General features: G+C 32.5%; 1 protein-coding gene across 1 annotated transcript; it reads right to left on the reverse strand.

Moving 5' to 3' along the window:
• Window positions 1-5,134: 5,134 nt before the first annotated feature.
• On the reverse strand, window positions 5,135-10,791 carry LOC103487609 (replication factor C subunit 4). Its single transcript, XM_008445974.3, has 12 exons — window positions 10,622-10,791; window positions 10,454-10,532; window positions 10,271-10,350; window positions 9,185-9,307; window positions 9,031-9,100; window positions 8,873-8,946; window positions 7,630-7,750; window positions 7,477-7,539; window positions 6,680-6,739; window positions 6,092-6,217; window positions 5,934-6,017; window positions 5,135-5,401 (listed from the first exon to the last, which is right to left on the reverse strand). Exons 1-12 carry the CDS (start codon window positions 10,663-10,665, stop codon window positions 5,315-5,317), a joined length of 1,011 nt encoding a protein of 336 aa, XP_008444196.2. The 5' UTR covers window positions 10,666-10,791; the 3' UTR covers window positions 5,135-5,314.
• Window positions 10,792-25,638: the final 14,847 nt, after the last annotated feature.

Below are 25,638 nucleotides of genomic sequence, written 5' to 3' on the forward strand. Positions count from 1 at the left end.
CCTAATGTTTTGTGCTACTGACGACGAATTTCTATTATGGGAAAGAGAATATACGCAAAACAATTGTAATTGGAAGATTATAATTATGAATCGCACGAAATGTAAGCTTGGTATTTGACACGTATATATGTTTGGAAATGACATTAAACCTAGGGATTTAGGTAAGGAGGTTTAGGTATTTGAGTTTAAGAAAATTGTGTTCAGAGTCTAAATTTAGGAAGTTTGAGTTTAACAAACATGTATATAGCAAGTTTGTGAATGAAGAGTACGCATATTTATAAATCCGAAGTTTGTAAATATTTTCTTGTATTTATTTACTTCTTCGATGGTATGTTAGTTTGAATTTGTCAACTTAATTATTTTAATATAATTAAATTTAAAAGGCTAAGGAGTTTAGAATAATATATATATATATATATATATATATATATTAATTTTGAAATTTATCGAGATTTGACAAAAAAAATAATTTTAATTCATTTATTGTTTTAATAAATTGATAATTTCACTTTTTATTGACTTTTGTAACTTTAACTAATTAAAATTTGAACTTCCTATCTATATAAACCTAAATAAGTATGCCTTACAATTATAGGTAAAAAAAAAGCAGATAATAAAAAAGATAATTAAAAAAGACAGTCTAATAAATAAAAATAATTAAAAACTCCAAAAGAAAAAAGAATAGGAAGAAAGAGATGATATTTTAAAAAATATTATCGAAGTTAAACCAAAGTTTGGGATGACTTAGAAAAAAGAAGTTTTCAAAAATTCATTTTATTTAAACACTTTCGATAAAAACTCTTTAAAATAAAAAAAAATTAACAATAAATATTATTGAAATCAAATAAAGATCAAGTTGGCTGGAGGTTGGTCGGAGTTGGCCAATGACAACCATTAAAGGTAGTGTTAAAAGTTTGGCTAACGAACCTCATAGATTAAATAAGAAAAAGAAAGTGTAACTCATGAATTTGAAGAGTACCTACTATTCAAACCCATGTATAATAGGTAGGAAGCTAAGCATTGGCTTCTTAAACCCTTGCCCCAAACATGGATCAGGCAAGCAAGCCTAAGCCTAACCCATATTATCGAGCTCACCTTGAGAGACAAACAACCCTTTAGATTGAAGGACCAAGTTACCTCCAATGGTAGGTTGGTCGGCTAGGGCCTAGCCTTTCAAGTTAGATGACCCAACCACCTCTCCAATGCTAAGCTTGTTTCTTGATCTTGCTTAGGTTGGTTTCTTGCTCATCTTAGATTTCTCAGAGATGAGGTAACTTTTTTTGAACTTTACCCTCAAACCTTGTCTTTTACTCTTGATCTTTTTTTAATTAATTGGATTGGAGAAGGTTGTGTTGTGTAGGGCTAACTAGAAAAGATGAAATAGCCAAACGGCTGCAAGAAGTAAGTTCTGTAAAGCAAGGGTTGGCCTTGACTTTAGAGGTGAAAACATAGGTCGAGTTTATAGAAAGATTAATAGGGTTGAAAATATGCTATCTTATTCTACTCAAATCAGAATTGTTATAGTATTTTACACATCTATTCCATGATTCTGAAGGTATTGCACTTAATTCGTATCATTCTAGGCTATAATCTCTTTTTTGAAACTAAACGAACATAATTAGAGCTAGGTTTAGAACATCAATGGAGCAAGACAATTCAAGTTGGAAAAATTGAAGGCACAACGTCATAACGCCTAACTACCGTAAGGCAAAATAGATTGTTTTCGAGGCAGCACCATGATGCTACAAAGTTATGAAGCAGGACCATGCTTGTAGTAAAAGTTGTTTTAGAGTAACTTTAGAAAGTGAGAATAAAAGATGAAGTGAAGTGGGCTTAAATTATTGGTAGTAAAAGTTGAGAGGAATTAGCTAAAAAGATATTGTTGGAATGGAGGGTTTGAAAGAAGATAGATCTCTCTCACTTAAAAAAAGAAAAAAGAAATGCATGTTGTGGAGTTTAAATAATAATAATTATACAAAGTATTAATGAAGTACGTACCTTATAAGTAAAAAAAAGTATTGATGGTGATGGAGAATATTCTTAATCTTGGCTGGAAAAAACTATATATTATAACTTATCTTTGACTTTGACAAACAAATTATATTTATTACTCATCAAAAACCACTAAACCCAAACAAAGAAGCAAATTAAGCAACTAATTAACAAAGTCCAAACACTGTGCCCTTCATTATTATTCTAACTTCCATAAATATGATTAGTCAACTAACTACTTCTTAAGTGAGCATTATTTATAGTTTGTCAGACTGCCACTCTACTCCCAATTTTGGAATATAAATTCTAATCGATAGTATCATATCCTTTCTATTCAAGTAAAATGTAAAGTTATTTTAAATGTTTATAACCATGAAATGATGGTATGGTTAGATAGATCATTTACTTATTTAATTTAGTAAAATAGGTCAACACTGTTATTTTGGAAAATGGTCCAAAATGACTTATTAGTTTTCACCTTTTGAAAATAACACTTTCTGAAAAATCGTAGTAATGCTTCTTTTCGGTTGAGATTGTACAAAGATTTGTACTTAATTTGATAACTCACAATTTGTACACGTGTAGGAAATCCTAGTTATAATTCTTGGTCGAGTTTCTTTGGATTCGCCCAAGTTTTATTGAAGGGTTTGAAATCTCAGGTGAGATTTAAATGATTTTGCATCGAGAGTTTATATTATTCCCAAGATTTTGATTGTTTTTTTTTTCTTAGTTTTTAGACGTATATGTATTCTTTTTGTAGGATGCTTTATATATTTGTTAGTTTTGGGTGGATGGAAGAAGAATGAGAAAGAGAGTATGTTGGTGGTCAAATGAAAGGCTTGACCGTGGACGTCGGTATAAAGTTTGAGGGCTTTTTAAGAAAAATATATAGAATTTGTGGGATAAAATCAACTTAGTTTGATTTAGTTATAAGATGCATGTACAATTTGAAGCTCTTTATATATATCTATCTTTGTTATTAGCCATCAAGAAGATCTTTAGGTTTACTAAACTAGGGATGATATATCTCAAGTTGCAATTTTGATTTTGAAGATACCAATAGTAGCACATCAATCTCGGAATACAATACCGTCATTTCCTATTCAAATGGCCCAAATTGATTTTTCATTCATGTCTGAGCTCTTCAGTTTATCTCTGAAATACAATGTAAGTTTGAATGAAGCTTGATCTTTGAGTGCATTGACTAAAATAACATGTGCCTATTAGAATTGAGAAGTAATACATATGGGTTGTCAACGATCTAGGTACCTATAGACACATCAGACTCTGATGTCAATAATTGTTGATTATTTCCTTTCTTGTATTATATTTTGTTGTATTGGTTGTATAATATTTGCCAATTTTACTTTTTCCTTCTTTTTAATGGGTGTTCTATTTTGGCATAATACAAAGAAGGGTTTTTTTTTTTTAAATCTTGACTTTTTGAAAAACCTAAAAACCCTAAATCCCTTACAATCTCCCGCAACGTACGTCTGTTGCCTCCATTCCTATTGTGTATTTTTCAAATGGTGAGAATAACCTAAATCCTTACAAATTTTAACTTTTTGAAAAACCTAAAACATCTCGATTTCGAATTCGGTCGAGAAGGATCGAGAAGAAGCACATTCATAACTTTTCAAAAAGCATGCTATTTTCAAAGGGTGAAAACAAAAGGAAGTTATTTTTGGACAATTTTGCTATTATTTTCTATGATGCTGCCTCCTCCATTCATGTATGTATTGTCTTCCTTTCTTATTGTCACTACGGGCTGCCAAGTGCGAATTGTTCGAATGATAAGACTTCTCATTTGTTCCAAATACAAAATAAAATTATCATGAAATGCAAGAATAGAATTAAAAATAGAACGAAAAATGTTATTGAAGGGGGTTAATAGATTTGATTCCATCATTGGAATTAGAAAACTTATTTGGATTTTATGAATTCTTCTAAACATTCACAACTAATTAGGTTGGTTCTGAAGAGAAACAAGCTACCAATTCCCTTAACTTTAGAAAAAAATTATCTATGTTCTTTACACTACAGATATTAAATAAGATAGCTTTTAATCATCCAAGAAGCATTATCAAAATATATATTTTGAAGGAAAAAGTATAAATAAACTCAAAATTTTACTATACTTGGATAATACAGTAACATCACATCTTTGATTTCACAAACATAAAAACAAATAAACTTTTACTCAAATTTGAGCAGCCTTTAAAATGACATAAACGTTCTATAGAAGGATCCTTAGAGACTAGTCCATCGTATTGCATGCACAACATCATATTGGAATTAGAAGGAAGAGAAGAGAATGGCCAATAAAGCATACGTCAACAAAGTCAAACCTATTGATGAAAATGGTGAAAAAAAATTATCAAATGACTTGATATAGGAATATATTTTTCCCATTGCGACTAGTAACTAAGTAAGCTATGATTATTATGTATATGGTAACTCTTGTGTTGATTGTTTGCAAAATTTAGAGTTAATTTAGTGCTTAACTAGAAAAATTCACTTCATGATGGAAGAAGGCATTCAAAATCCAGAATTCAAATGATGGAGAAATTAACAATCTTCAAATGTTGTGATGAAAGTTGCTTGCTACCTATCTGAAATTTCATACTTATATAATTTTAATGAATTTAAATTTATCTAATAAATAGTTGGACTTTAAATTCTTTATCAATTTCATTCCTTTTATATATTTAACCATTTTAAAAATTCACAAACCTATTTTACATAAAATTGAATATTCACTCTCTAAAAACATCAAACAAATAGAGAATGCCTGTGTTTGATGGCTGTGAAACATACAACTTGACTTTGACTTTTTTTTTTTGGGTTTGATCATCGTATTAGAAGTTCAACTCTAAAAAAAACTTCAAAAAATTTATGATATGATTGGTATACATTTTCAAGTATTTAATTTAAATTTAAACGTTTGATAACATATCATAATATATTTTGAAACAATTTTAAAGTGTGTTTTAAACCGTTTTTATCAAAAGTTAAATAAAACTTACCTTTACTAATGAACTATATTGAGAATTTGTGATTAGGAATTTATATCAACAGAACTTTACTATGATTTCAGTATGGCCATACTTTCTCAAAAATTGAATAAAATAATAAGGAAATGTTGAAGAAACCATAAGAAAATGATGGATTAAATAAACAAGATTGAGCATATCAATTCAGCGGCTACAAACAATACAATTCTAAAACAATTTGTACAAGTCAAAAGTTACATTTTATCTATATACTAAATGGCATACGTTAGATATATCCGATACCAAAACCGCCCGAGTTTAATCAAGATCTACAGTTGCATACTTCTTAAAGCTTGCATTGTTTGACTTACCACATCGAGCAGTTGCAAATATTCATCCGCACCATCAACGAGACACTGCAGTTTGATTTCACAACAATGATGGTTTGGATTAAGTAAGTGAATAACCAATTCCAAGTCTAATATGTAATCTAACATTAAATCTTCAATGCACTACAAAGAGGTTGTCTAATACAAGACAAGAACATAAACTGGTAAACATATCAACAAATCCCATTATCAGAACCCATTTATATATTTCATGAAAAAAGAAATAAATTAAATGGTAATGTCTGTTGTCAAATTTGTGTCAATTAGTTGACGTTGGAAAAAATTCCTTATAGAATGACCAATATTTGCAAGAAAGTAACTAAGTTGCATGTTCTAAATACATAATAGATTGAGAGAATCTATTAATTCAATGTTGTACACTCCAAATTACTGACTAAAACTAATAATATATGTGCAACCTGATGATGATTCACATTAACTTTAGAGAGCAAAAACGCAAATGAACATGGAAATATATATATCTATATATATGTGTATATCTATCTATATATAGATGTATATTGGAACAATTGAACATAGAAATATAGATACAACAAACCTTGTCAGCTTCGGCCAACTTCTTGCATATCCTGGCCTTCTGCTCATCTTGCAAATCATTGTCTTCAATCACCACTTCAAATATCTGTAGGAAACATCGAAGTTTCACATATCTCCATTCATTCATTAAAAATACGACATTATGAGCAATAATAAAACCTGTGAAAGCATTTGAGCCACTGGATATCCTTCTGCAAGTACATTGTTGACTTCCTTGTTTGCAGTATCGAAGTTACCACTTTTACAAGCAGTAAAAAGTGCATCAACAACCTCCCGAGGGATAATCTACAAATGAAAAGAATTAGATAGTACATCACATTAATATAATTACACAAGAAAATTCTGTGCATTATTATATCTCTCGAGCAGGTTATTGATCATACTATTGAGATTGAGAACAAATAGAAACCATGCACTATTAAATTACTAAAAACCCCTTATAATCGATCATTGTGACAATTAATGGCAGAAAACAGGACACTCTAAACTCTTACAATACAAAAAATATGAAACATCATCTAGTTAAATTCAACCATCCGAAGAGAAAAAGAAAAACAACAGATAGCATTTTGCGCAGTTATAATCACTCCAAGTAGTTTTGTTTTGGAACATGAATTCAAGGGAAGGGCAGTGTTGCTGAGGCGAGAATGGGACCAAAGTGAACCATTAGTAAGCATAACCATTTCTAAATATTTGTACTTAGAATCCTAGAAATGATAATGACTCATCAAAATTCACATTACTCACCCCAGACACGTTAACCAAATCCTTTGAAGAGATTGATGATCCAAATAAGCGTGCAGCTGACTGGAGGAAAAAGAAAAGATAAAGCAGTTAGAAAATAAGCAATGAGCAATTGGGTTTATTACCAATCCCATTCTCCCATAATCAGACATTTTGTATTAACACAACAGAAGCACTTAAGGGCATCATTCATTTACATTAAGAGGAATCTCGAAGTTAGACTCACGTATGATTCCATTGTTGGTTATAAAATTTTAACCTGAAAATTGTTTGCAGTTCCAAGTTCCAACCAGTGTAAGAACCAAGGTTTTTTCTTTTCTAGTCCTTAACTCCTTGCCTAACTGCAACCACTATGGAGGCCATAACCCTAAATTCTAAAGTACATTTTTTTCAGTAAACAGACATTGGCAAAGGAACTGCAAGGACATATCAATAGTTGCTACAATCACGTGTACTCTTTCTACATCACATGCATTCGCATTGAAAGCCAAGTATGCAAGAAAGAAATTTCAAGTACGCAAAAGCAAAGGATGGTCAACAATTCCCAACAGAAAGGTCAATTATGCAGGGCATGCAATGATAAATTAGAATAATTGATAACCTAAAGGCTAATATCATGTCACCCCAACAAAATTGAACTTTGACTAATTATAGTAGAAGATGTTTCCCGTTAATCATCCAAGCTCCTAATCATGTTTGAAACATTGTCAACTGAAAATAATAATAATAATAATGTGATGATTCCTAATCTGAGCATGTTTAACATGATGGAGAATAGCAGTGTTGCATTTGAATCATACCTGTAAATATGTGATAGCTCGACGGAGGTCACCTTGAGAGATTGAACTTAAGGTTGAAAGAGCCTATACAGATTATAAGTTTACATCATATTAGTCATGCCAAATGGCTTATTTCAAACCACAATTTCTAATACTTGGCAACAAAGAGCTAACCTCTCCGTCTAGACTAAGACCTTCTTCATTGCTGATGTGCAATATACGCTTACTCATAACCTCTTCAGAAAGTGGCTTAAACCTAAACTTTGCACACCTAGATGCAAGGGGCTCTATAATCCTGCAGAGATGAGGGGAAAAGAAACTAAGACAATGGTATCCCCATGCTAGCACCGTGTCAAGACCAAGTAAAATAGACCATTGTAAAAATCAAGAACATAAAGAAACCAGTTTCCAGTATTCTATAACGAAGTCAAATGATTGTGAACCATGTAGAAGGCACAAGACAAATTGATACAAAATTTTCGTAATTTGTACAAATGTTGCGAAATATCTACAATAATGCCCATGCCTCCATAAAAAAAATGAATATACGAAATCGAGAACGTCCAAATTTCACGAAAATTAAGTAGCAACTGCTTCATTATAATCATGCTCCTGCTCATTCACAAATTTTATCAAAGATCAAACAGACTCCCACACTGTTTTAAAAGGCCTCCCCAGCATGCAATGAGGCTCAAGCCGCAGGTCGGGTGCCTTGCCTTTAGGCTCACAAAATAAGGCACGCCTCATGTGCCGTTTGTGAAGCCCCAAGACTCAAAGCCATGCCTTGGGGCTTTCTTATTATTTTCAGAAATAGAAGTCATTGAGATTTTTCCTCCAATAACAACTAAGAAAAATCGAATTTACTAAACCTAAATGCAATATGCCTCTGAAAAGAAAAAACCTACGTTTTCTTATTTTTTTTGGTTTTGCACTTGAGCCCAAAATACTATTGCGCTTCAACGTGTCTTGCGCTTAAGCCTTAGAAGACTCTTGCGCTTTAAAAAACATTAGGCTACCATAGTCTTTGCGAATTTACCTTTTTTTGACAATTAAATTGTGGTCTAGTTAATAACTAATCTGCGGACCATAATGGTGATACAACCATTGTTTTCAAAGATCTGATCCGCATACCCTTTCTCTTTCTCAATTATTTAACCGGAAGAAAATTACGATCAACCCTTCCAATCTTGTTTTCCATAAATGGCTTGCAATTGCAAACATCATATGCGCTATGATTATTAATTTGCGCTACAAAAGGTTGGAGACTGTCATAAGTATCAAAAGCAAAAATCCAAAAAAAAAACGCAACAACAGTAAATCGGAGACCGCAAACATCAACCAAACAAGAAAAAAGAAAAGAAAATTTTACAACAATATAGTGAGAAATTTAACACAATAAAAGGAAGCTATGCTTTACCTGCTGATATAGTTGCAAATAAAAAAGAATCGTGTCACTTTGGAGTGTGTTTCCATGGTACGCCTCAAGGCATTCTACATAAGTTTAATATAAGGAAGAGAAAAAAAGTTTTAACTCACATAACTAAAAAAAGAAATTATATCTACATTGTGTCACACCTGAGCATCTTCAGTCATTGAATCAGCCTCATCCAGAATGATTATCTTGAAGGGTGGACAAGGATAACCCCTGGAGTTATTTTCTTTCGTAAGAAGTGTGAAGCTCATAACAGGAATCTTATGAAAATGTTATAGATATGATTAAGAAAAGTACCCTTGGCGTTGGCCACTGCTTACTGCAACACCAGCAAAATCTTTAATCTTAGTCCGAACAACATTGATCCCGCGGTCATCACTTGCATTCAACTCCAAAACTCTAGACTTGTAAAGTTCAGGACTGCAAATAATACTTCTTCAATCAAATATTTTGTGTATCAAATAAAAACTAAAACGACATTTGATTTTGTCTATTTCATGTTTAATACAAATTAAGCCAATTAGATTGAATGGTTTCATTATGAAATAAGCAAATCATGTTCTTGAGCAAAAACCACCCAGAATCTCGATAACACCATTTAACCATAATGATAGTGAGGTCATGATTGATTTATAGTTTCATGTATGATGCATCTAACCTCTTCACTAATCAGATAACACAGGTCCATGAAGCATGGAGACTTCAACTGAGGTAGACAATCAGTATCGGATTCATATCAGATACCAATATGCCTTGACATAAGATTTGGCACATCTATTCATGTTGGACCTTTAAAAAAATGAAACTCATCTAATCTTCCTCAACTAAGAACTACGCAGCCTATCTAAAAGCTCATTGCCCCAACACATAATAAAAATATGGGAAAAAGAAGTAAAAACATGAACCTTAGAATCATCTAATATTCAACTTGATGCATGAGCCCCCACAACGTCACATGCACGCACACACATAGCCTAGAAGAATTTAATGAAAAAAATGTATCCCCAATGTATTTATATCCTATTTGTTTAGATACTGTTGTATCGTTGTATCCCATGGAAGGTTCCATCTCAAAATCAATTGATAATAAAATGAGAGGAGTAATTCATCTATCTTATTAAGAGTTCAAGATCATTCAATTTTTCAAGTTTGGGATCCTCAACACCCACCCCAATCACAGAATAAAGAAAATTAAAATAAAATAAAAATTCATAAAATTAAAACCTCCTCAAAACCAATCAACTCCCACAACGGAAAGATTCCAAGCTATTTCTTATAATGGATTCTGAACTACCAAACACAAATTCACATCTTCCAAAAAGACAACAGGAACAAAAGAAGCACAAATAGAAATATATAAACCAGACAGAGGTAAAAACGAACCCGAATAATTGATGGGAAATCGCAAGAGCAGTGGTGGTTTTTCCAGTACCAGGCGGTCCATAGAACAGCATATGTGGACACTATTCAACCAACAATTGAATAGAAAATCAACACCAAGTTGCAAAGATTATTACAAACACCATTAAAAAAGAGAGAGAGAGAGATATCAATGATAATAAGTACACTGGCAGTCTCGAGAGTGTTGGTGAGGACCCGAACCACCTCATCCTGATGCGCTACATCTTTCACTTGCTTCGGTCGACTATCAATCGGAAAAATGAACAACGGTTGAGATAATGCAACAGATTCTGAGAAACAAGTGAATTGAAAGGAAGGAAAAGGGAAACGTACTATTTTTCCACCCATGGTTGAGAGCTCTGCAACAATGGCGCCATTTCTTCTCCCGCTGATCCACTCTCCTCGGCACCGGAAATAGGGTTTATACTTTTTTTCCCGCGTTCAGTCGGAGAGAGGATTAGCTTCAATTTTTCATCATTTTTCTAATTTCTTAACGGAGCAAACTATCCGTCTTCGTTATTTTTTTAAATACCGTCTTTGTTAATTAAACATGATAAAGCCCAGCCCAAATATGAGGATTTTTATGGGCTGATTCAAGGCCCATTTTATTAAGAAGCCCAAAATGCAACCTAAAATAGGCGCGACAAGAAGAATAGCAAAATCTAAGGTTTACTTTGGATAAATGGTAAATTTATTTTTAAATTGTCAAAATAGCAAAACTGTTAATTTTCACGTAATAAATGGGATAACTATGCCTTAAATGCCCCTACCTACTCTACAATATAGACTCCTACATACAATAGTAAGAAAAACGACAAATATCCTGTAATTAATACATACTATGCACTCCCTTCAATTTTCTAATTTTTCCTCCAAAAAAAAAAAAACCATCTTCTGTAAAGCTTTTCGACGTATTTGTTCTTCCATTTTTTAAAGGTTTTCCGGCGCATTTCCACCGTAGCTTTCTCTTTCATTTTTCCACCGTCGCTTTCTCTTCCAACGCTTTTCCACCATCGATTTCTCTTTCGTCGCTTTTCCACCGTTTGCCGCCCCTTCTTTTTTTAATCGGTTGGCACCACCCAAAGTATCGGTGAGTTGTTTCGTTTCACGCTTCTATTCCTTCTTCAACCTTTGGATTTTTTTCTCTATTTTCTGCATGTATCAGTAAAAAATACCGAGTTTTCAAAATTTTCGTCAAAATTTTCTTCAAATTTTCTCCGGTTCTAACATTCTTCAAATTTTCAAATGGATTTCCACCCGCATTTGTTTTCCACTCGCATTTGTTTCCCACCCGCATCGTTGCTTTCCACCTTCTTCTTTTAGTACAAATTTTCGTTTCCCTTAATTCTGGTTGATTGTCTTCTGGTGAATTTTCTATTTTTGTTTCCTTTAATTCCGATTGGTTGGCAAAATTAAAGATAGATCTTATTTTATTTGACATGATTTTAGGGAGGGTTGGGATTTGATTCTAAACCATTATATTTGCCATAATTAAATCACATTTTATTTGGCATGATTTTAGGGAGGGTTGGGATTTGATTCTAAACTTAGTATTTCCATTATATTTGTCATAATTTTAGGAAATGGTTGGAATTTGAATTTGAATTTTACTTGAGATTTGAAATTTGAATCTTTTAAATGATTTTTCGTTACTTTTTTAATATTTTTGTTAATAGTTAATTATTGCATCATCTTTATCATTATTTTAAGAAGTATCCATTGCATTAAAATTATAGGACGTTAATAGCTAAAGTTTGAATATATAATTATTAAAGGTAAAAATCGAAATAATTAGGGGATATTGAAACCAATTGAATATGTTTAGGGGTCTTTGGAAGAATATAATAATTTTTTGATTTAGTTAATAATTATCATAAGTGGGTGTGTTCACAAATACACTGTAATCGAATATGTGATATTTTATTTGATTTTTCTATCTCCTTAAATATATTGTATTTGAATCTGGACGGTTCTCATCCGTTGAGTTTTATTTGATCATTGTCGGAGAATTTCGATATAGGTAACATAATCCAAGACACATCCTTATCATCAACAATCCGAATGAGTTTCGAATTGTTGCAATCTTTCTAGTAAACGGTCAACCTAGAGACAGAAACTTCTGAATTTGGAAAAAGTCTACGTTGGATACAATTTGCAAATTCTTGAAACGAGGATGAAACTGGAACATATACATCAAGGAGACGATAGTCAATATACCGACAGGACTCAATCCATCTACCATTGAATACGGTCTTCACTCGTTGTAAAGCCATGGAAGAAATTCAAAGGGAACACGTTTATTGAATAAAGTATTCACTGCTAGATTGTCTATAGGAGGGATGAATATTAAATTAAATTATTGTTTCATATATTATACGGGTACCTGTTTCATTTGTAGGAATCACGTTTTAATTTGATGTAATAGTCGGATATTACGAAAATATGGTAGATAAGGGCAAAGAAATAAAATGTATATAGCATAATCTTATGAATATAATGTTGGGAAGACAATATTAGTTATTTTTCTAAAGTAGTTTAGAATATAAAGATGTTAAAATTTCAAAAATAATATGCTTTGCTCCGTTCTTCGTTGAAATTTATGTTTTAATGGCCATGAACGTTCATGTGAAATTTCAAAAAGATTGTCTTTGGGTGAATATTGTGTTTTGGTTTCAATTAATTCCAGTTTATTGGCAACATTAAAGATAGATCACAATTTTAGGGATATTTTCAATTTTAGGGATAATTCTAATTTGTGTTTTGGCATGATTTTAGGGATAGTTGAGATTTGAATCTAAACTTATGTATTCCCATTATATTTGTCATAATTTTAGGGAATGGTTGGAATTTAAATTTGAATTTTAGAGATTTAAATTTTGAATGTTTTAAATGCTTTTCCGTTAGGTTTTTTTAATGTTTTTGTATATGGTTAATTATTGCATCATGTTTATCATTATTTTAGGAAGGAAGAATTCATTGCATTAAAATTTTAGAACCTATTCATTGTGTTAATAGCTATTGAAGAAAAAAATCGGTAGATAAAGTTTGAATACATAATTATTGAAGGAAAAATGGGAATAATTAGGGATATTGAAATCAATTGAATATGGTTAGGGATCTTTGAAATAATATAATAATTATTTGATTTGGTTAATAATTGTCATAAGTGGGTGTGTTTACAGATACACTGTAATCAGCTATGTGATGTTTTGTTTGATTTCCCGGTTCCTTAAATATATTGTATTTGATTATGGATAGTTTTCATCCGTTGAGGGGCATTTTCGGTCGAAAAAAGTTGAAAATTATTTCAGGCAGTTAGTTTTGCCATAAAAAAAAATAACAGTTTGCTATTTTGACAATTTCCATTCTTATGTTTGCCATTTCCATGGATTTTTCAACATTCTATGTGGTTTTTCACTACAAATTTACACCATCGTTTTTCTTTCTTTAATAACTATCACCTAGTTTTGCTAATTGATAACTGACATTTTGTAAGAACAGAAGATTCAAAATAATTAATTTCTACAATTTAAAGTAAGCTAAAATTTAATCTGAATTTTAACTTTTAACATGGTGATTGATTTCTAACCTTTTTTTTTAATCATGAAGAGGGAAAATCGAGTAAAGAATATTATTAAGATTTGTCATACATTGTAGATATGACACTTTTTAGTGTATAAAGTGATATCAGTGTTGTATCAACTATCAAGTACACCATGTGTTTCAGATTGTACATGTTTTTCTTTTCTTTTTTTCTTTTACATTTGTTCAAACGTAATAAATTTGATACATGATTTTAGTTTGTAAAACTTACTTTGTTAAATCTACAAGAAGTCCTATTAATAAGTTAATCATCTTATCGTAAGAAATATTACACGTTCAAATTTGAAGATTCAACCATTGATGAAACTAATTTTATTTTAGCGCACATTTTCAACCATTGATCAAATTATTTTATTACATATATTTATTGGAGTTAGGACAAGAGTAGACAAAACAATTGTTTGTTCGAATAATTGGATATAAAATTGTAATTTTTTTTCTTAACGTTTTTAAAATTAGACCAAAAACTTTTTATGAATTTGAATCTTGACCATAAATTTTGAGCTAAATACACCTCGAACGATCAGGGTTGTATTAATTGAGACTATAAGGTAATAATTATATCAATTTATACTCTAAACTTAAAGGTTTTATCGATTTAAATCCCAAACTAATATGTGGATCAACTTAAAGTTTGAATTTTCACAAATGTATCAAATTGAACCACAAACTTGTATAAATATATCAATTTAAACTCTCAACTTTTATAGGTATATCTAAATAGAGCATAATGAAGGTTTTAAATTGATAAAATAATATAAATATAGATAGTTTAAATTGACATACTTACAAAAGTCTAAGATTTAAGTCGTTATTAGTACATTGTCTAAATTCCTACAATCTTGCAAAAATTCAACATTGACTCGTTATTGGCAGATCATTACCAATTGATAAAAGAATTAACTTGGATTTGAAGCTTAAATCGTTTCTCTTTAAAAACTGACATAAAATCCATATAATTTCAACCAATAGATTAAATGTTCAAATTTCTCACATTATATATTGTTTAAATAAAAAATATCTTAAAAATTCAAATGTTATATTCTTACATTTTCAAGTTATATATGCTAATTCATAATATCTTATCATTGTGGATTCAAAAACAATAAAAGAGATAAAGATTACACTACAAGAAATCAAGGTTCTTCTGATGCAGAAAAAGACGTCGAAAGAACAAACGTAGGGAAAGATACATTATCCTGACACCAACTTTCTCATGTCGAGAGAATGTCCTTTTCCTGACACCGTGATATAGATGCTGAAAAGGCGTTGGAAATAATAACTTATTCCGACGCGGCATGCAAACATCGAGAACTATCAGTCGAAAATTTTAGAACATTAATTGTGTCAAACAGATATTCCCAACGCATCCTGCATGGCGTTAGGGACTTCGTTGTGAGTAAGGGGATCTCCCAATGCTATTTTTGTGCTTTGGAACAATGCGAGATCCCTGACGCCATTAGTTATTCGTCGGAAACGGCGTTAGGAGCAAGGGGATCTCCTTACGTTTTCGTGCTGTATCGGAAGTTCCCCTATAAAATTGATGTTTCAGTTCTGTGAAACATAGAACCGAAACGATAGAGACAAAGGACGAGAGAGCGATTCCGTCAGCGATCGAAGAGAAGAGAAGCGCCCAGCCGTCGCCACCATGAGCCTGCCATCATCCTTCTCCCGTCGTCTGCCACCGCACATTCCTAGTTGAGGTAAGTTTAAAATCCTAAATCTTAAAAAAATGTTAGTTTAGGTTTGATTTATTTAAATAGTTTAGGTTTTTGTTTTTTAAAGTTAGTTTTAGGATTTTAACGATGAATTAGTTGTAGGATATTGTTTAGGCATAGATTTTGGTTTTTAAAATGATAATTTTGATGTGGGTTGAAGGGGGGTATTTGAGAAATTGATTTGGAGAATTGAAATTTTGAATGTGTGGCTTGAATTTAAAGAGGGGGAGTGGGGTTGAATTGAATATTTGAATGAGGTTGGTTGAAAATTAGAGGGGAGGGGGGTTGAATTGAAATTTTGAGGGAAGAGGGTTGAATTGAAATTTTGAAGGGGAGGAGGGGTTGAATTGAAATTTTGAAGGGGAGAGACGGTTGAATTGAAAATTTGAGGGATAAAGGTTGAAATTTTGAGGGGGAGGGGGACAATGGCTATTATTGTGTTAAAAATTTTATAATATGTGTTAAGATTCGTTTTGGCTATCCTACAGTTACGATAGCCTTTAGTTCAATTCTAATAGTTTATTTTTTAATGGTTTGAATAACTTCGTTGTTGATTTGTGATAGTTATCTAGCAGTTATGGTAGTCTTTTTTGTTTTCAATTTGTTTGTATTTCTGAGAGCTTGAAGGGATGGTAGTAGGATAGCTTGTAAGGTAGCATTGTTGGTAGGGGTGGGTAGGATGCGAAGATTGAAGTTGTTTGTGGTTAATTAGGTTGTGCTGGCTATCCTACAATTATGGTAGCCTCTATAGTTTGAAGTTAGTTTTAGTAAAAATTTTGAGAGATTGTATATTCAGGGAAGTAAGTTTAGGATGTGAGAGGAGAGGAATATGTTTCTAATCAAACCTATTTATGTTTTAGGGACTTAAACGATGAACACTGGTTGTGAAACTTAGAAATAAGTTTTCCCTTGAGTATAAAAAGGGAGAGACCCAATTTTTAGAATTTTTCAAGTTTCACGTTGATGTCCACGAACGAATAAGGTGTCCATGCAAGAGATGTATGAACTTAAATTTGAACTCACTAGAGGGTGTGGAACGACATCTACTGACTATTGAAATATCCTCTACTACACAGAATGAGTGCATTATGGAGGGTCATTAAGCTTTAAAGGTACAGAAAACTTTCATGAAAGAACTAGTAGTAACCCTTTTGATGAAGGAACTAGTAATAGACAATTTAATGAAGAAGATGATATGTTTGGTATGCTGAATGATTTAAAAGCCCTGATTGAACAGGAACAGGAAACGAAGGAACGTCATTTGGAAGATGAAATACCGAGGAATATCGGGGTAGATATAGATGAAGATAGAACAAACATATTTCATGACTTATTGAATAAATCAAGTAATAAGTTGTATCCCGGTTGTTTTGAATTTTCATACTTGAATTATAGTGACGAACCACGAACCTACATATTTATGTAGTTTATATATTTCGATTCTAGCTATGTGTTCGTATTTGCTTATTGAATGTTTGTTTTTTATATCCACAGGCACTATGTCTCATTTCCACACACTAATTTCCTCGAGACGAATGTTATATTTCTCGAGTTTGCAAACGATTTAGATAACCTTACGGGAGGGTCGTCGTCGGTGGGCGACAATTCAGGTGAGTCTAATAATGGTATACATTTTAACTTAGGATTATTTCAAGTTTTTTTCTAACATTAAATGTTCTTATAATTTATTGAGCAGGGTCATCTTCTCAACCATTTACGACTCCGACTCCTAGGAGACGTGTGCAGTCTCAACTCTTAGAGTTGGAGCGCTACGTTGCAGTCAATGGGTGGATTTCAATGACGATCACCCCTAGCGCGGAGAAACCTATTTTCCCACACGTCATTCGCTTCAGCCAGACGATAGGCGTGTGTGTGTAAAAGACATTTCTCGTCCTCTGCCTTAAGTGGACGGACGTAGGCAAAGAATACATCGAGGTCGTCAAGGCCGACCTCCAGGTAAGTCCACTACATATTTATGATTTCATTTGAAACATATTTAAATTAACCAAGCTAATATGTTGTTTTTGTAATGTATAGCAGTTTTTTGTGCTTGATTTCAATGATCAAGCAATGAATAGGTTCGTTGCGCATCAAATGCTCAGCATCTTTAAAGAGTTTCAGGACGACTGTCACAAGTATTTTAAAAAATACAGCGATCCCAAGAAGGCTCGTGCAAACCCATCAAACCTGTTGGTGGGACGTGATGAGGATTTGCACTTCCTCTGTGACCACTACATGTGTCGTGCATTCTAGGTAAGCAACTGAATCCTTTTTTATGGTTAATTATGATTTCAACTTTTAATATGCATAAGAAATAAACAATATAATTGTTTTCATGCAGGAGCAATCACGGACGAACAAGGCTGCTAGACAAAAGTAGCCTTACAATCATAGCAGCTGATCAAAGTCGTTTCTACAATGACAGCACGAGCCCACTGAGTAAAGAGGAGAGATGGTCGACCGTGTGGAGTTGTTCCGACAAACACACGTTCGAGATGGGACGTTCGTGTCGTAGGCCGCAGAGGATGCGCATGTAAGTTATCCAATCAACACTTATGCCCTTATTTGTCATCTTTGATAATATATTTTTGACTTACTAACATAGTTTTTAAATTTATTACAGAATCAAATGCTGGAACTCCAATCCTAACCTACCCCATACTACAAGAATTAGGGGGACTCCCGACGCATATACACGTCGGTGGAAGTGCTAAAAACATCAGAATACGACGTCCCGATGCAAAAGGCGACATCGGGAACAACGTCAGAAGAAAAGCGTTGGGAGAACAATTCCCGATGCCTTGTTCATGATGTGTTAGGAATAACCTTCTCCCGACGTACCATTTTCCGACGCTGCCACTGCGTCGATAATAAGTATTTCCCGACGTCACCCATGCGTTGAAAATACCTACTCCCAGTGTCATGATATCCAATGTCACTTGTGCGTAAAAAAATATTATTTTCGATGTCTTGTGTGCAACGTATTTCTGACGTTTTGTGCGTCGAAAATTCCTTTTATATGTATTTTTTTATATGTAATTTTTATTTGTTTTTCCTAAAATAAACTATAATGAATCAAGGCTCTATTTTGTGAAATATTCACATTCGTTTTTGGAGTATATTAAAGGAAATTCAAAATAAATCAGTAAATTACGAAATATTGATAATTTAGATAATACAAAGAAGTTCAGAAAATATAATAACTTTCATAATATAAAAAATATAATGTTTATAATAGAAAAAAATGCAAAGAAAGTTGTACGTCTTCTAAAGAGTCTTGTACGTCATTCTACACCGTTTGTCTTACAATGATACAAAAGTGGCTAAGTTTAGTACATATATATCCATATCATCACTGTCATTTCAAAAACTGAAGAATAATGGAAACATATATATGTACCGCATAGCTAGGGATCATGTGATGGTCCTTGCTGTGCTCGAGTCATGTCTTGTATCAGCTTCCACATTTATTCCACTTTTTGAAGCTAACGCTTAGTGATTTCTTGTCAGTTCTTCAATTCGTTCCAAAGCTTCATCTAGCTTAGCTTGTAATTGAATCTCTCTTTCTGTGGACTGTGAACATGACGTCGAGGAACTGCTCGCACTTGTCATCTTGCGGGCTTTCGGCTTAGATCCCCAACCAAGACTTTTTGAGTAGCCTGGTTGTCTACCCAACACCTGATCGCATATCTCATCCTCAGAGAGTGGCTGACTACCCTCTGGAGTAGGTTGGGACTGGAGTTCCAGCATTTGATTCTGCAACAAATTTAAAAACTAAGTTAGTAAGTCAAAAATATATTATCAAAGAGGACAAATAAGGGCATAAGTGTTGCTTCGATAACTTACATGCACATCCTTTACGGCCTGCCACACGAATGTCTCAGATCGAACGTATGTTTACCGAAACAACTCCACACGGTTGACTGACTCCCCTGTTTGCTCAACAAGCTTATGTTGTCATTGTAGAAACGACTTTGATCAGCTACTATGATTGTAAGGTTACTTCTTTCTAGCTTAATATGTATAAGCTCTAGAAAGAACCTTGTTCGTCCGTGATTGCTCCTACATGCAAATAATTATGTTGTTTATTTCTTATACATATTAAAAGTTGAAATCATAATTAACCATGACAAATGGTTCAATTGTTCACCTGGAATGCACAGCTCATGTAGTGGTCACAGAGGAAGTGTCAATCCTCATCACATCCTATCAATAGTACTACTACACATTGGAAATGCTGCTCTTAAGAGTTCTAACAACACATCAAACGACTTGTTACTCCAACCATTTAGAACTCTCACATGCGTCAAATTAACCAAAAAATGCAACAACGAAAATTCAGAACAACCGAGGTACAACTCATTACATGCTTCGTTCAATAAGTTCTGAAATATGTTTGTTCTATCTTCATCTATATCTACCCCAATATTCATCGGCATTTCATCTTCCAAACGACGTTCCTCTATTTCCTCTTCCTGTTCAATCAAGGCTTGTAAATCACTTAGCATACCAAACATATCATCTTCTTCATTAAATTGTCTACTACTAGTTTCATCTTCAAAAGGGTTACTACTGGTTCCTTCCTCAAACAATTATGTACCTCTAAAGCTTAATGACTCTCCATGATACACCCATTATGTGTAGTAGGGGGATATTCCAATATTCAGTAGATGTCGTTTCACACCCTCTAATGAGCTCAAATTTAAATTCATACATCTCTTGCATGGACACCTTAATCGTCCGTAGGCATCAACGTGAAATTTGGCAAATTCTAAAATTTGGGTCACTCCCTCTCTATACTCAAGGGAGAACTTATTCCTAAGTTTCATCCAACCCTTGTCCATCATTTAAGTCCCTAAAACATAAATAGGTTTGATTAGAAACATATCTTTCTCCTCTCACATCCATAACTTACTCCTCTAAATTTTCACTAATTTTGATCAATATTTTTCACTAATATACAATCTCTCAAAATTTTCACTAAAACTAACTTCAAACTATAGAGGTTACCATAACTGTAGGACAGCCAACACAACCTAAATTATTAACAACAAAATACTTCAATCTTCGGATCCTACCCACCTCTTCCAACAACACTACCTTATAAGTTATCCTACTACCTCCCTTGAAATCATTCCAAATAGAAATAAATTCAAAACAAAAAGGCTACCATAACTGCAGGATAGACATCTGAAATCAACAATAAAGTTATTCAACACAAACAAGCTATCATAACTGCATAATAGCCAAAACAAATCTTAACACATATTACAGAATTTTTAACGCAAACAAATTGGATTGCCCTCTCAAATTTTCAATTCAAACCCCCCATCCCCTTTAAAATTTCAATTCATCCCTCCACCCCCTTCAAAATTCAATTAAACCCCCCCTCCCCCACACTTCAAAATCTAAATTCAACCCCTCACTTCAAATTTTCAATTCAACTCTAAACTTCTCCTTCAAAATTTAAATTCAACTAAACCCACTTCAAATTTTCAATTCATTCTCCACCACTTCAAATTTAAAATTAAAGCAACCCCCACTCACTTCAAAATTTCCATTGAAACCACCCCCTAAAATTTTTATCCAACCCACTTCAAATTTCAATTCAACAACATTCAAAGTTTCAATTCAACGCACATTCAATACAACAATACATTTCATAAACAAAAATCTATTCCAAAACAAAATCCTAAAACAATTTTTTTAAAAAAAAAACCCTAAACTATCTAAATAAACCTCAAAACTAACGATTTTAAACTTACCTCAATGTACAGCGGCAGACGACAGCAAGGGCAACAACGGGAGAGGGACACGACGGAAAATCTTCTTCTTTTCGCTTCTCTCTTTTTTTTTTCTTTGGCGTTTTGGTTATGTGTTTCACAAACTGAAATGAAATTTATAGGGGCTCTCCCGACGCAACCCAAAAAAATGTCAAGAGATCCCACTAATGGCATCGGGAATGCTTCTCCATTCCCAATGCACAACAACAGCGTCGAGAATGCTCCTTATTCTCGACACCTTACCCGACGCATGATGCATGACATCGAAAATACATGTCTGACATAATTAATGTGGTCTAATTTTTACGGATCTTTCCCAACTCATACATGACGCATCGAGAAAACATATAATTCCCGACGTTGTTCCTGACGTATATTTTACGACGTCAAAAATAACATTTTCTCTTGACGTTTTACACGGGGCGTCAGAATAGCCTTTCATTCTCGATGATTGTTCTCCCGATGTCTTTCTCTGCATCGAGAGAATCATGATTTCTTGTAGTGTTAGAGGGTAGTCAGATATTCTCTGGGGATGAGATATGCGAGACGGTGTTAGGTAGACGATCAGGCTACTCAAAAGGCCTTGGTTGGGGACCTAAGTCGAAGGCCCGTAAGACGACGAGTGCGAGCAATTTCATGACGTCATGTTCGCAGTCCATAGTAGAGCTTCATTTACAGGCTGAGCTTGATCAAGCTATGCAAAAAATTGAAAAGCAAACAAGAAATCACGAAGCGTTAGTTTCAAAAGTGGAACAAATGCAGAAGCTGATAGAAGACATGACTCAGGCATAACAATGACCACCACATGATCCCTAGCTTTGCGGTACATATCTATGTTTCCATTATTCTTAAGTTTTTAAAATGACAGTATACATAGATGACATGGATATATATGTACTAAACTTAGCCACTTTTGTATCATTGTAGAACCAGCGGTGTAGAATGGCATATGAAGCTCGTTAGGAGGTATATGACTTTCTTTGCGCTTTTTTGTATTATGAACATTAAGTTTTTTGTATTATGAACACTGTTACATTTTTTTAACTTCTTTGTATTATGAACATTAAATTTTTTTGTTGAATTTATGTTTGTATTTCGTAATTTACTAATTTATTTTGGATTTCGTTTAATTTAATCCAAAACGAATGTGAATATTTCAGGAAATAGAGATTTGATTGAAAAACATTATAGAAAAATATTTCATGAAAAAAAAATAAAAATTACAGATTTAAAATATAAAAATTACATATAAAAAACATTTTCCGACGCAATACAAATGTTGGAAATATATTGCAAATGACACATCGGGAATAGTTATTCCCGACGCATGAACGACGTCGAATATAAACACACGTTGGGAGTAGTTATTCTCGACGCATAGATAACGTCAGAACTGGGGACGTTGGAGATTACTTATTGCCGACGCATCAAAGACGTCGGTAAAGACGACGTTGAGAGAAGGTTATTCTCGACGCCTTGTTGATGATGCATCGAGAATCAGTCTCCTGACGCGTTTCTTCCGACGGTCGTCCCAACGTCACTTTCTGCGTCAGGAATTCTTTTTCTGATGTCTTTACCACTTTCGCCAACGTTTTTGTGCGTCGGAAGTCTCCCCGCTTTTTGTAGTGTTAGTACACCTTCATCACCTAATTAAAATAAGAGATTTTTTTATAGATGACCCAATTCTATATTAATGAAAGATGATTCAATTCTAATTAGAATCAATGAAAACTAACTTTTTCTACTTACACGTCATGGAGCCTTCTAGCCTCTACTACTTGAAACTTCTTAGTAAACAAATGTTCTTCCTTCATGTCTAAGTTTAGATGTTTTAAAAATTACATATGTTTAGATATTATGTTCAAGGTTTTTTTAAAGCATGGATATTTTAGAAATCATGGTTAACTTTAAAATAGTGATCAAGCTCCCTTGTAATATCATGGTGGTTACGTACCCGCCAGACCCATTGACAAACAAGGAATTTTTGCACCACAAATCTGGACTATTTTCTTATAAGTGAGGCACTCCTAACATGATAAGAAGTCACAACCAGCAAAATATTTTGTGACATAAATAAAGAATTACTTTTCATAAACTTTTAAAATCAAGTCATTCCACGTTAGCATATTTAGAAATGGTCGCTGATCATGTCAAAGTGTGTAGTTTGTATGCATTTGACCATTGAGATGCAAAAAGACAATAGAATTGCTTAATATTGATAGGTTGAGATAATCATCCATATGATGAGAGAAAGGAGAGTTGGTATTTAGGTATATTTGCTTTTTCACTACAAATTGTCAATGTCCTTTAATTGTTGGTGCATTTATTCTTTGTCCTACCTTTTCTTTTTAAGTACAATTGATTTCACAACTTTGGTTCTCCCCTCCCTATTTGCATAGATGTGTAGTTTAAAAGTTTTAATTTTTACCTAAATTTGTGTCTCATGGAAATAGATCAATCAATAAAGCTTAAAAAGAACTTTTTGAAAGCCTTCGGTTTGAATCGTTCTTTTCTTCAAAAACTTACTTCACTTTATATGTAAAGTGAGGGCATAGAGGTTTTTTCATTCGTAGTTTTGTTGTATTTTACTAAACAATTACAAAAGTAGCCTAATCAGAGAAAAACATGATTTGTTACTTTCTTTTCGTTCGTCTGTCAAAATTATCTACTAAATAAGACTCATTTTTTCAAATGATCTCGAAAATCAAACCTAATTATTTGTCACACCTATATAACCAAATAATTTGGTGGGTAGTCTTTCATTATTTTGTTGGTGTTTTTTTTCCTTCTTTTACACTACAAATTAAAACTATATGTTATAGGAAATTTCAAAGAAATTCAGTAGAAAGTCTCAATCTTCCATTTCCTAAACAAAGAGGAAGAGAAATTGATTGGGAAGAAGAAAAGCATCTTCAAATTCCAAATTAGGGTTTCTAGAGATAAAAGAGAAGTTTTTTTCTTTTTTTTTGGGAAAATAAAATAAATGAGAAGTTGGTGTCAAATTTTCATAAGTAGGTAAATGATAAAGAGGAATTATACGCTTAGAATCATAGCATATATTCTTATCTTAATAACCCATAATGGAATTGAGGCTGCCCATCAAAATTTTCTTCTATATATCCATTTAACATTCCAAAAAAACTCAATAAAATAACTATCAATTTTAGATTATTATGGTTATTGCAACTATATCTTCAAAGTTTTAAATATCGCAAAAACTGACTCCTCAATCTTGCATAAGTATTAAAATCAAACTCTCCAACTTACATATTTTTTTGGGACAGTTGTTTTAATTTGAAGATTTAACTTTTTATCATTATTTGAGATTCAATTTCTACTATTATTATAAAATTTGATGGTCTAGCTTTTTATTTTGAAAAAAGAATAATATATAGAAACGTCAAATTTTAACACTTCTAAAAATACGAAGCTTCACATTTTACCATTGATCAAGTTATGGAAGGTGTGCACCCTACACGCCACCGTACTTCATTTCATGAGTGGATTTTATCCAAACAAATATATATTTATGGAATACAACTATTTCAATAATATAGCGTGATATTTATTTTTTTTAAATAAAGAAATAACATTTAATTATTTTATTTTTAATACACCTATTTTTCTACAATAAAATCTAGATCTCCAACTACCTTGAATTATTATTTTCCATTTGCGTTGATACCTTTGGTTCAACATTTTGAATTTTAATTCGTAATAAACTTAAACTAATGAAATTATTCTCATACAAATGATTTATAATTAATACCTAATTATAGAAAACTATATATTTAAAGTTATAATAAGCGTTGACTTTTATTCGTAATTGATTTAAATGGATGAAATTAATCTAATATGAATGGCTTATAATAAGTAGCTAACTAAAGTTATATAATGTTAAATATTAAACATATATGTGCATGTGGGGTTGAATAATCCTTCTTTCACATGGTGGTTTAGTGTAACATGATCAATAATTAGGTTAGAAAGCATTTGTATTGGTTAGAAATCTCTTTCAATATTAGGTAGATATTTTTTAAAAATTTAATTTAATATCTCTTTTTTTGTTTTTTTTTTTTTCTTTTTAAAATTTAATCTAAATCCACTATTAAAAGTACATGAAAATATAAAATATTTGATTTTTTTAATTTTTATTTTATAAATTTGAGATATATATTCAATGTGGAATTAAATGTTTGAAAATACTTATTTTATTCTTTAAGAATGAGAATTTTGAAGAAATGTC

The sequence above is a fragment of the Cucumis melo genome, chromosome 7 (assembly GCF_025177605.1).
Source record: "Cucumis melo cultivar AY chromosome 7, USDA_Cmelo_AY_1.0, whole genome shotgun sequence".
NCBI classification, from domain to species: domain Eukaryota; kingdom Viridiplantae; phylum Streptophyta; class Magnoliopsida; order Cucurbitales; family Cucurbitaceae; genus Cucumis; species Cucumis melo.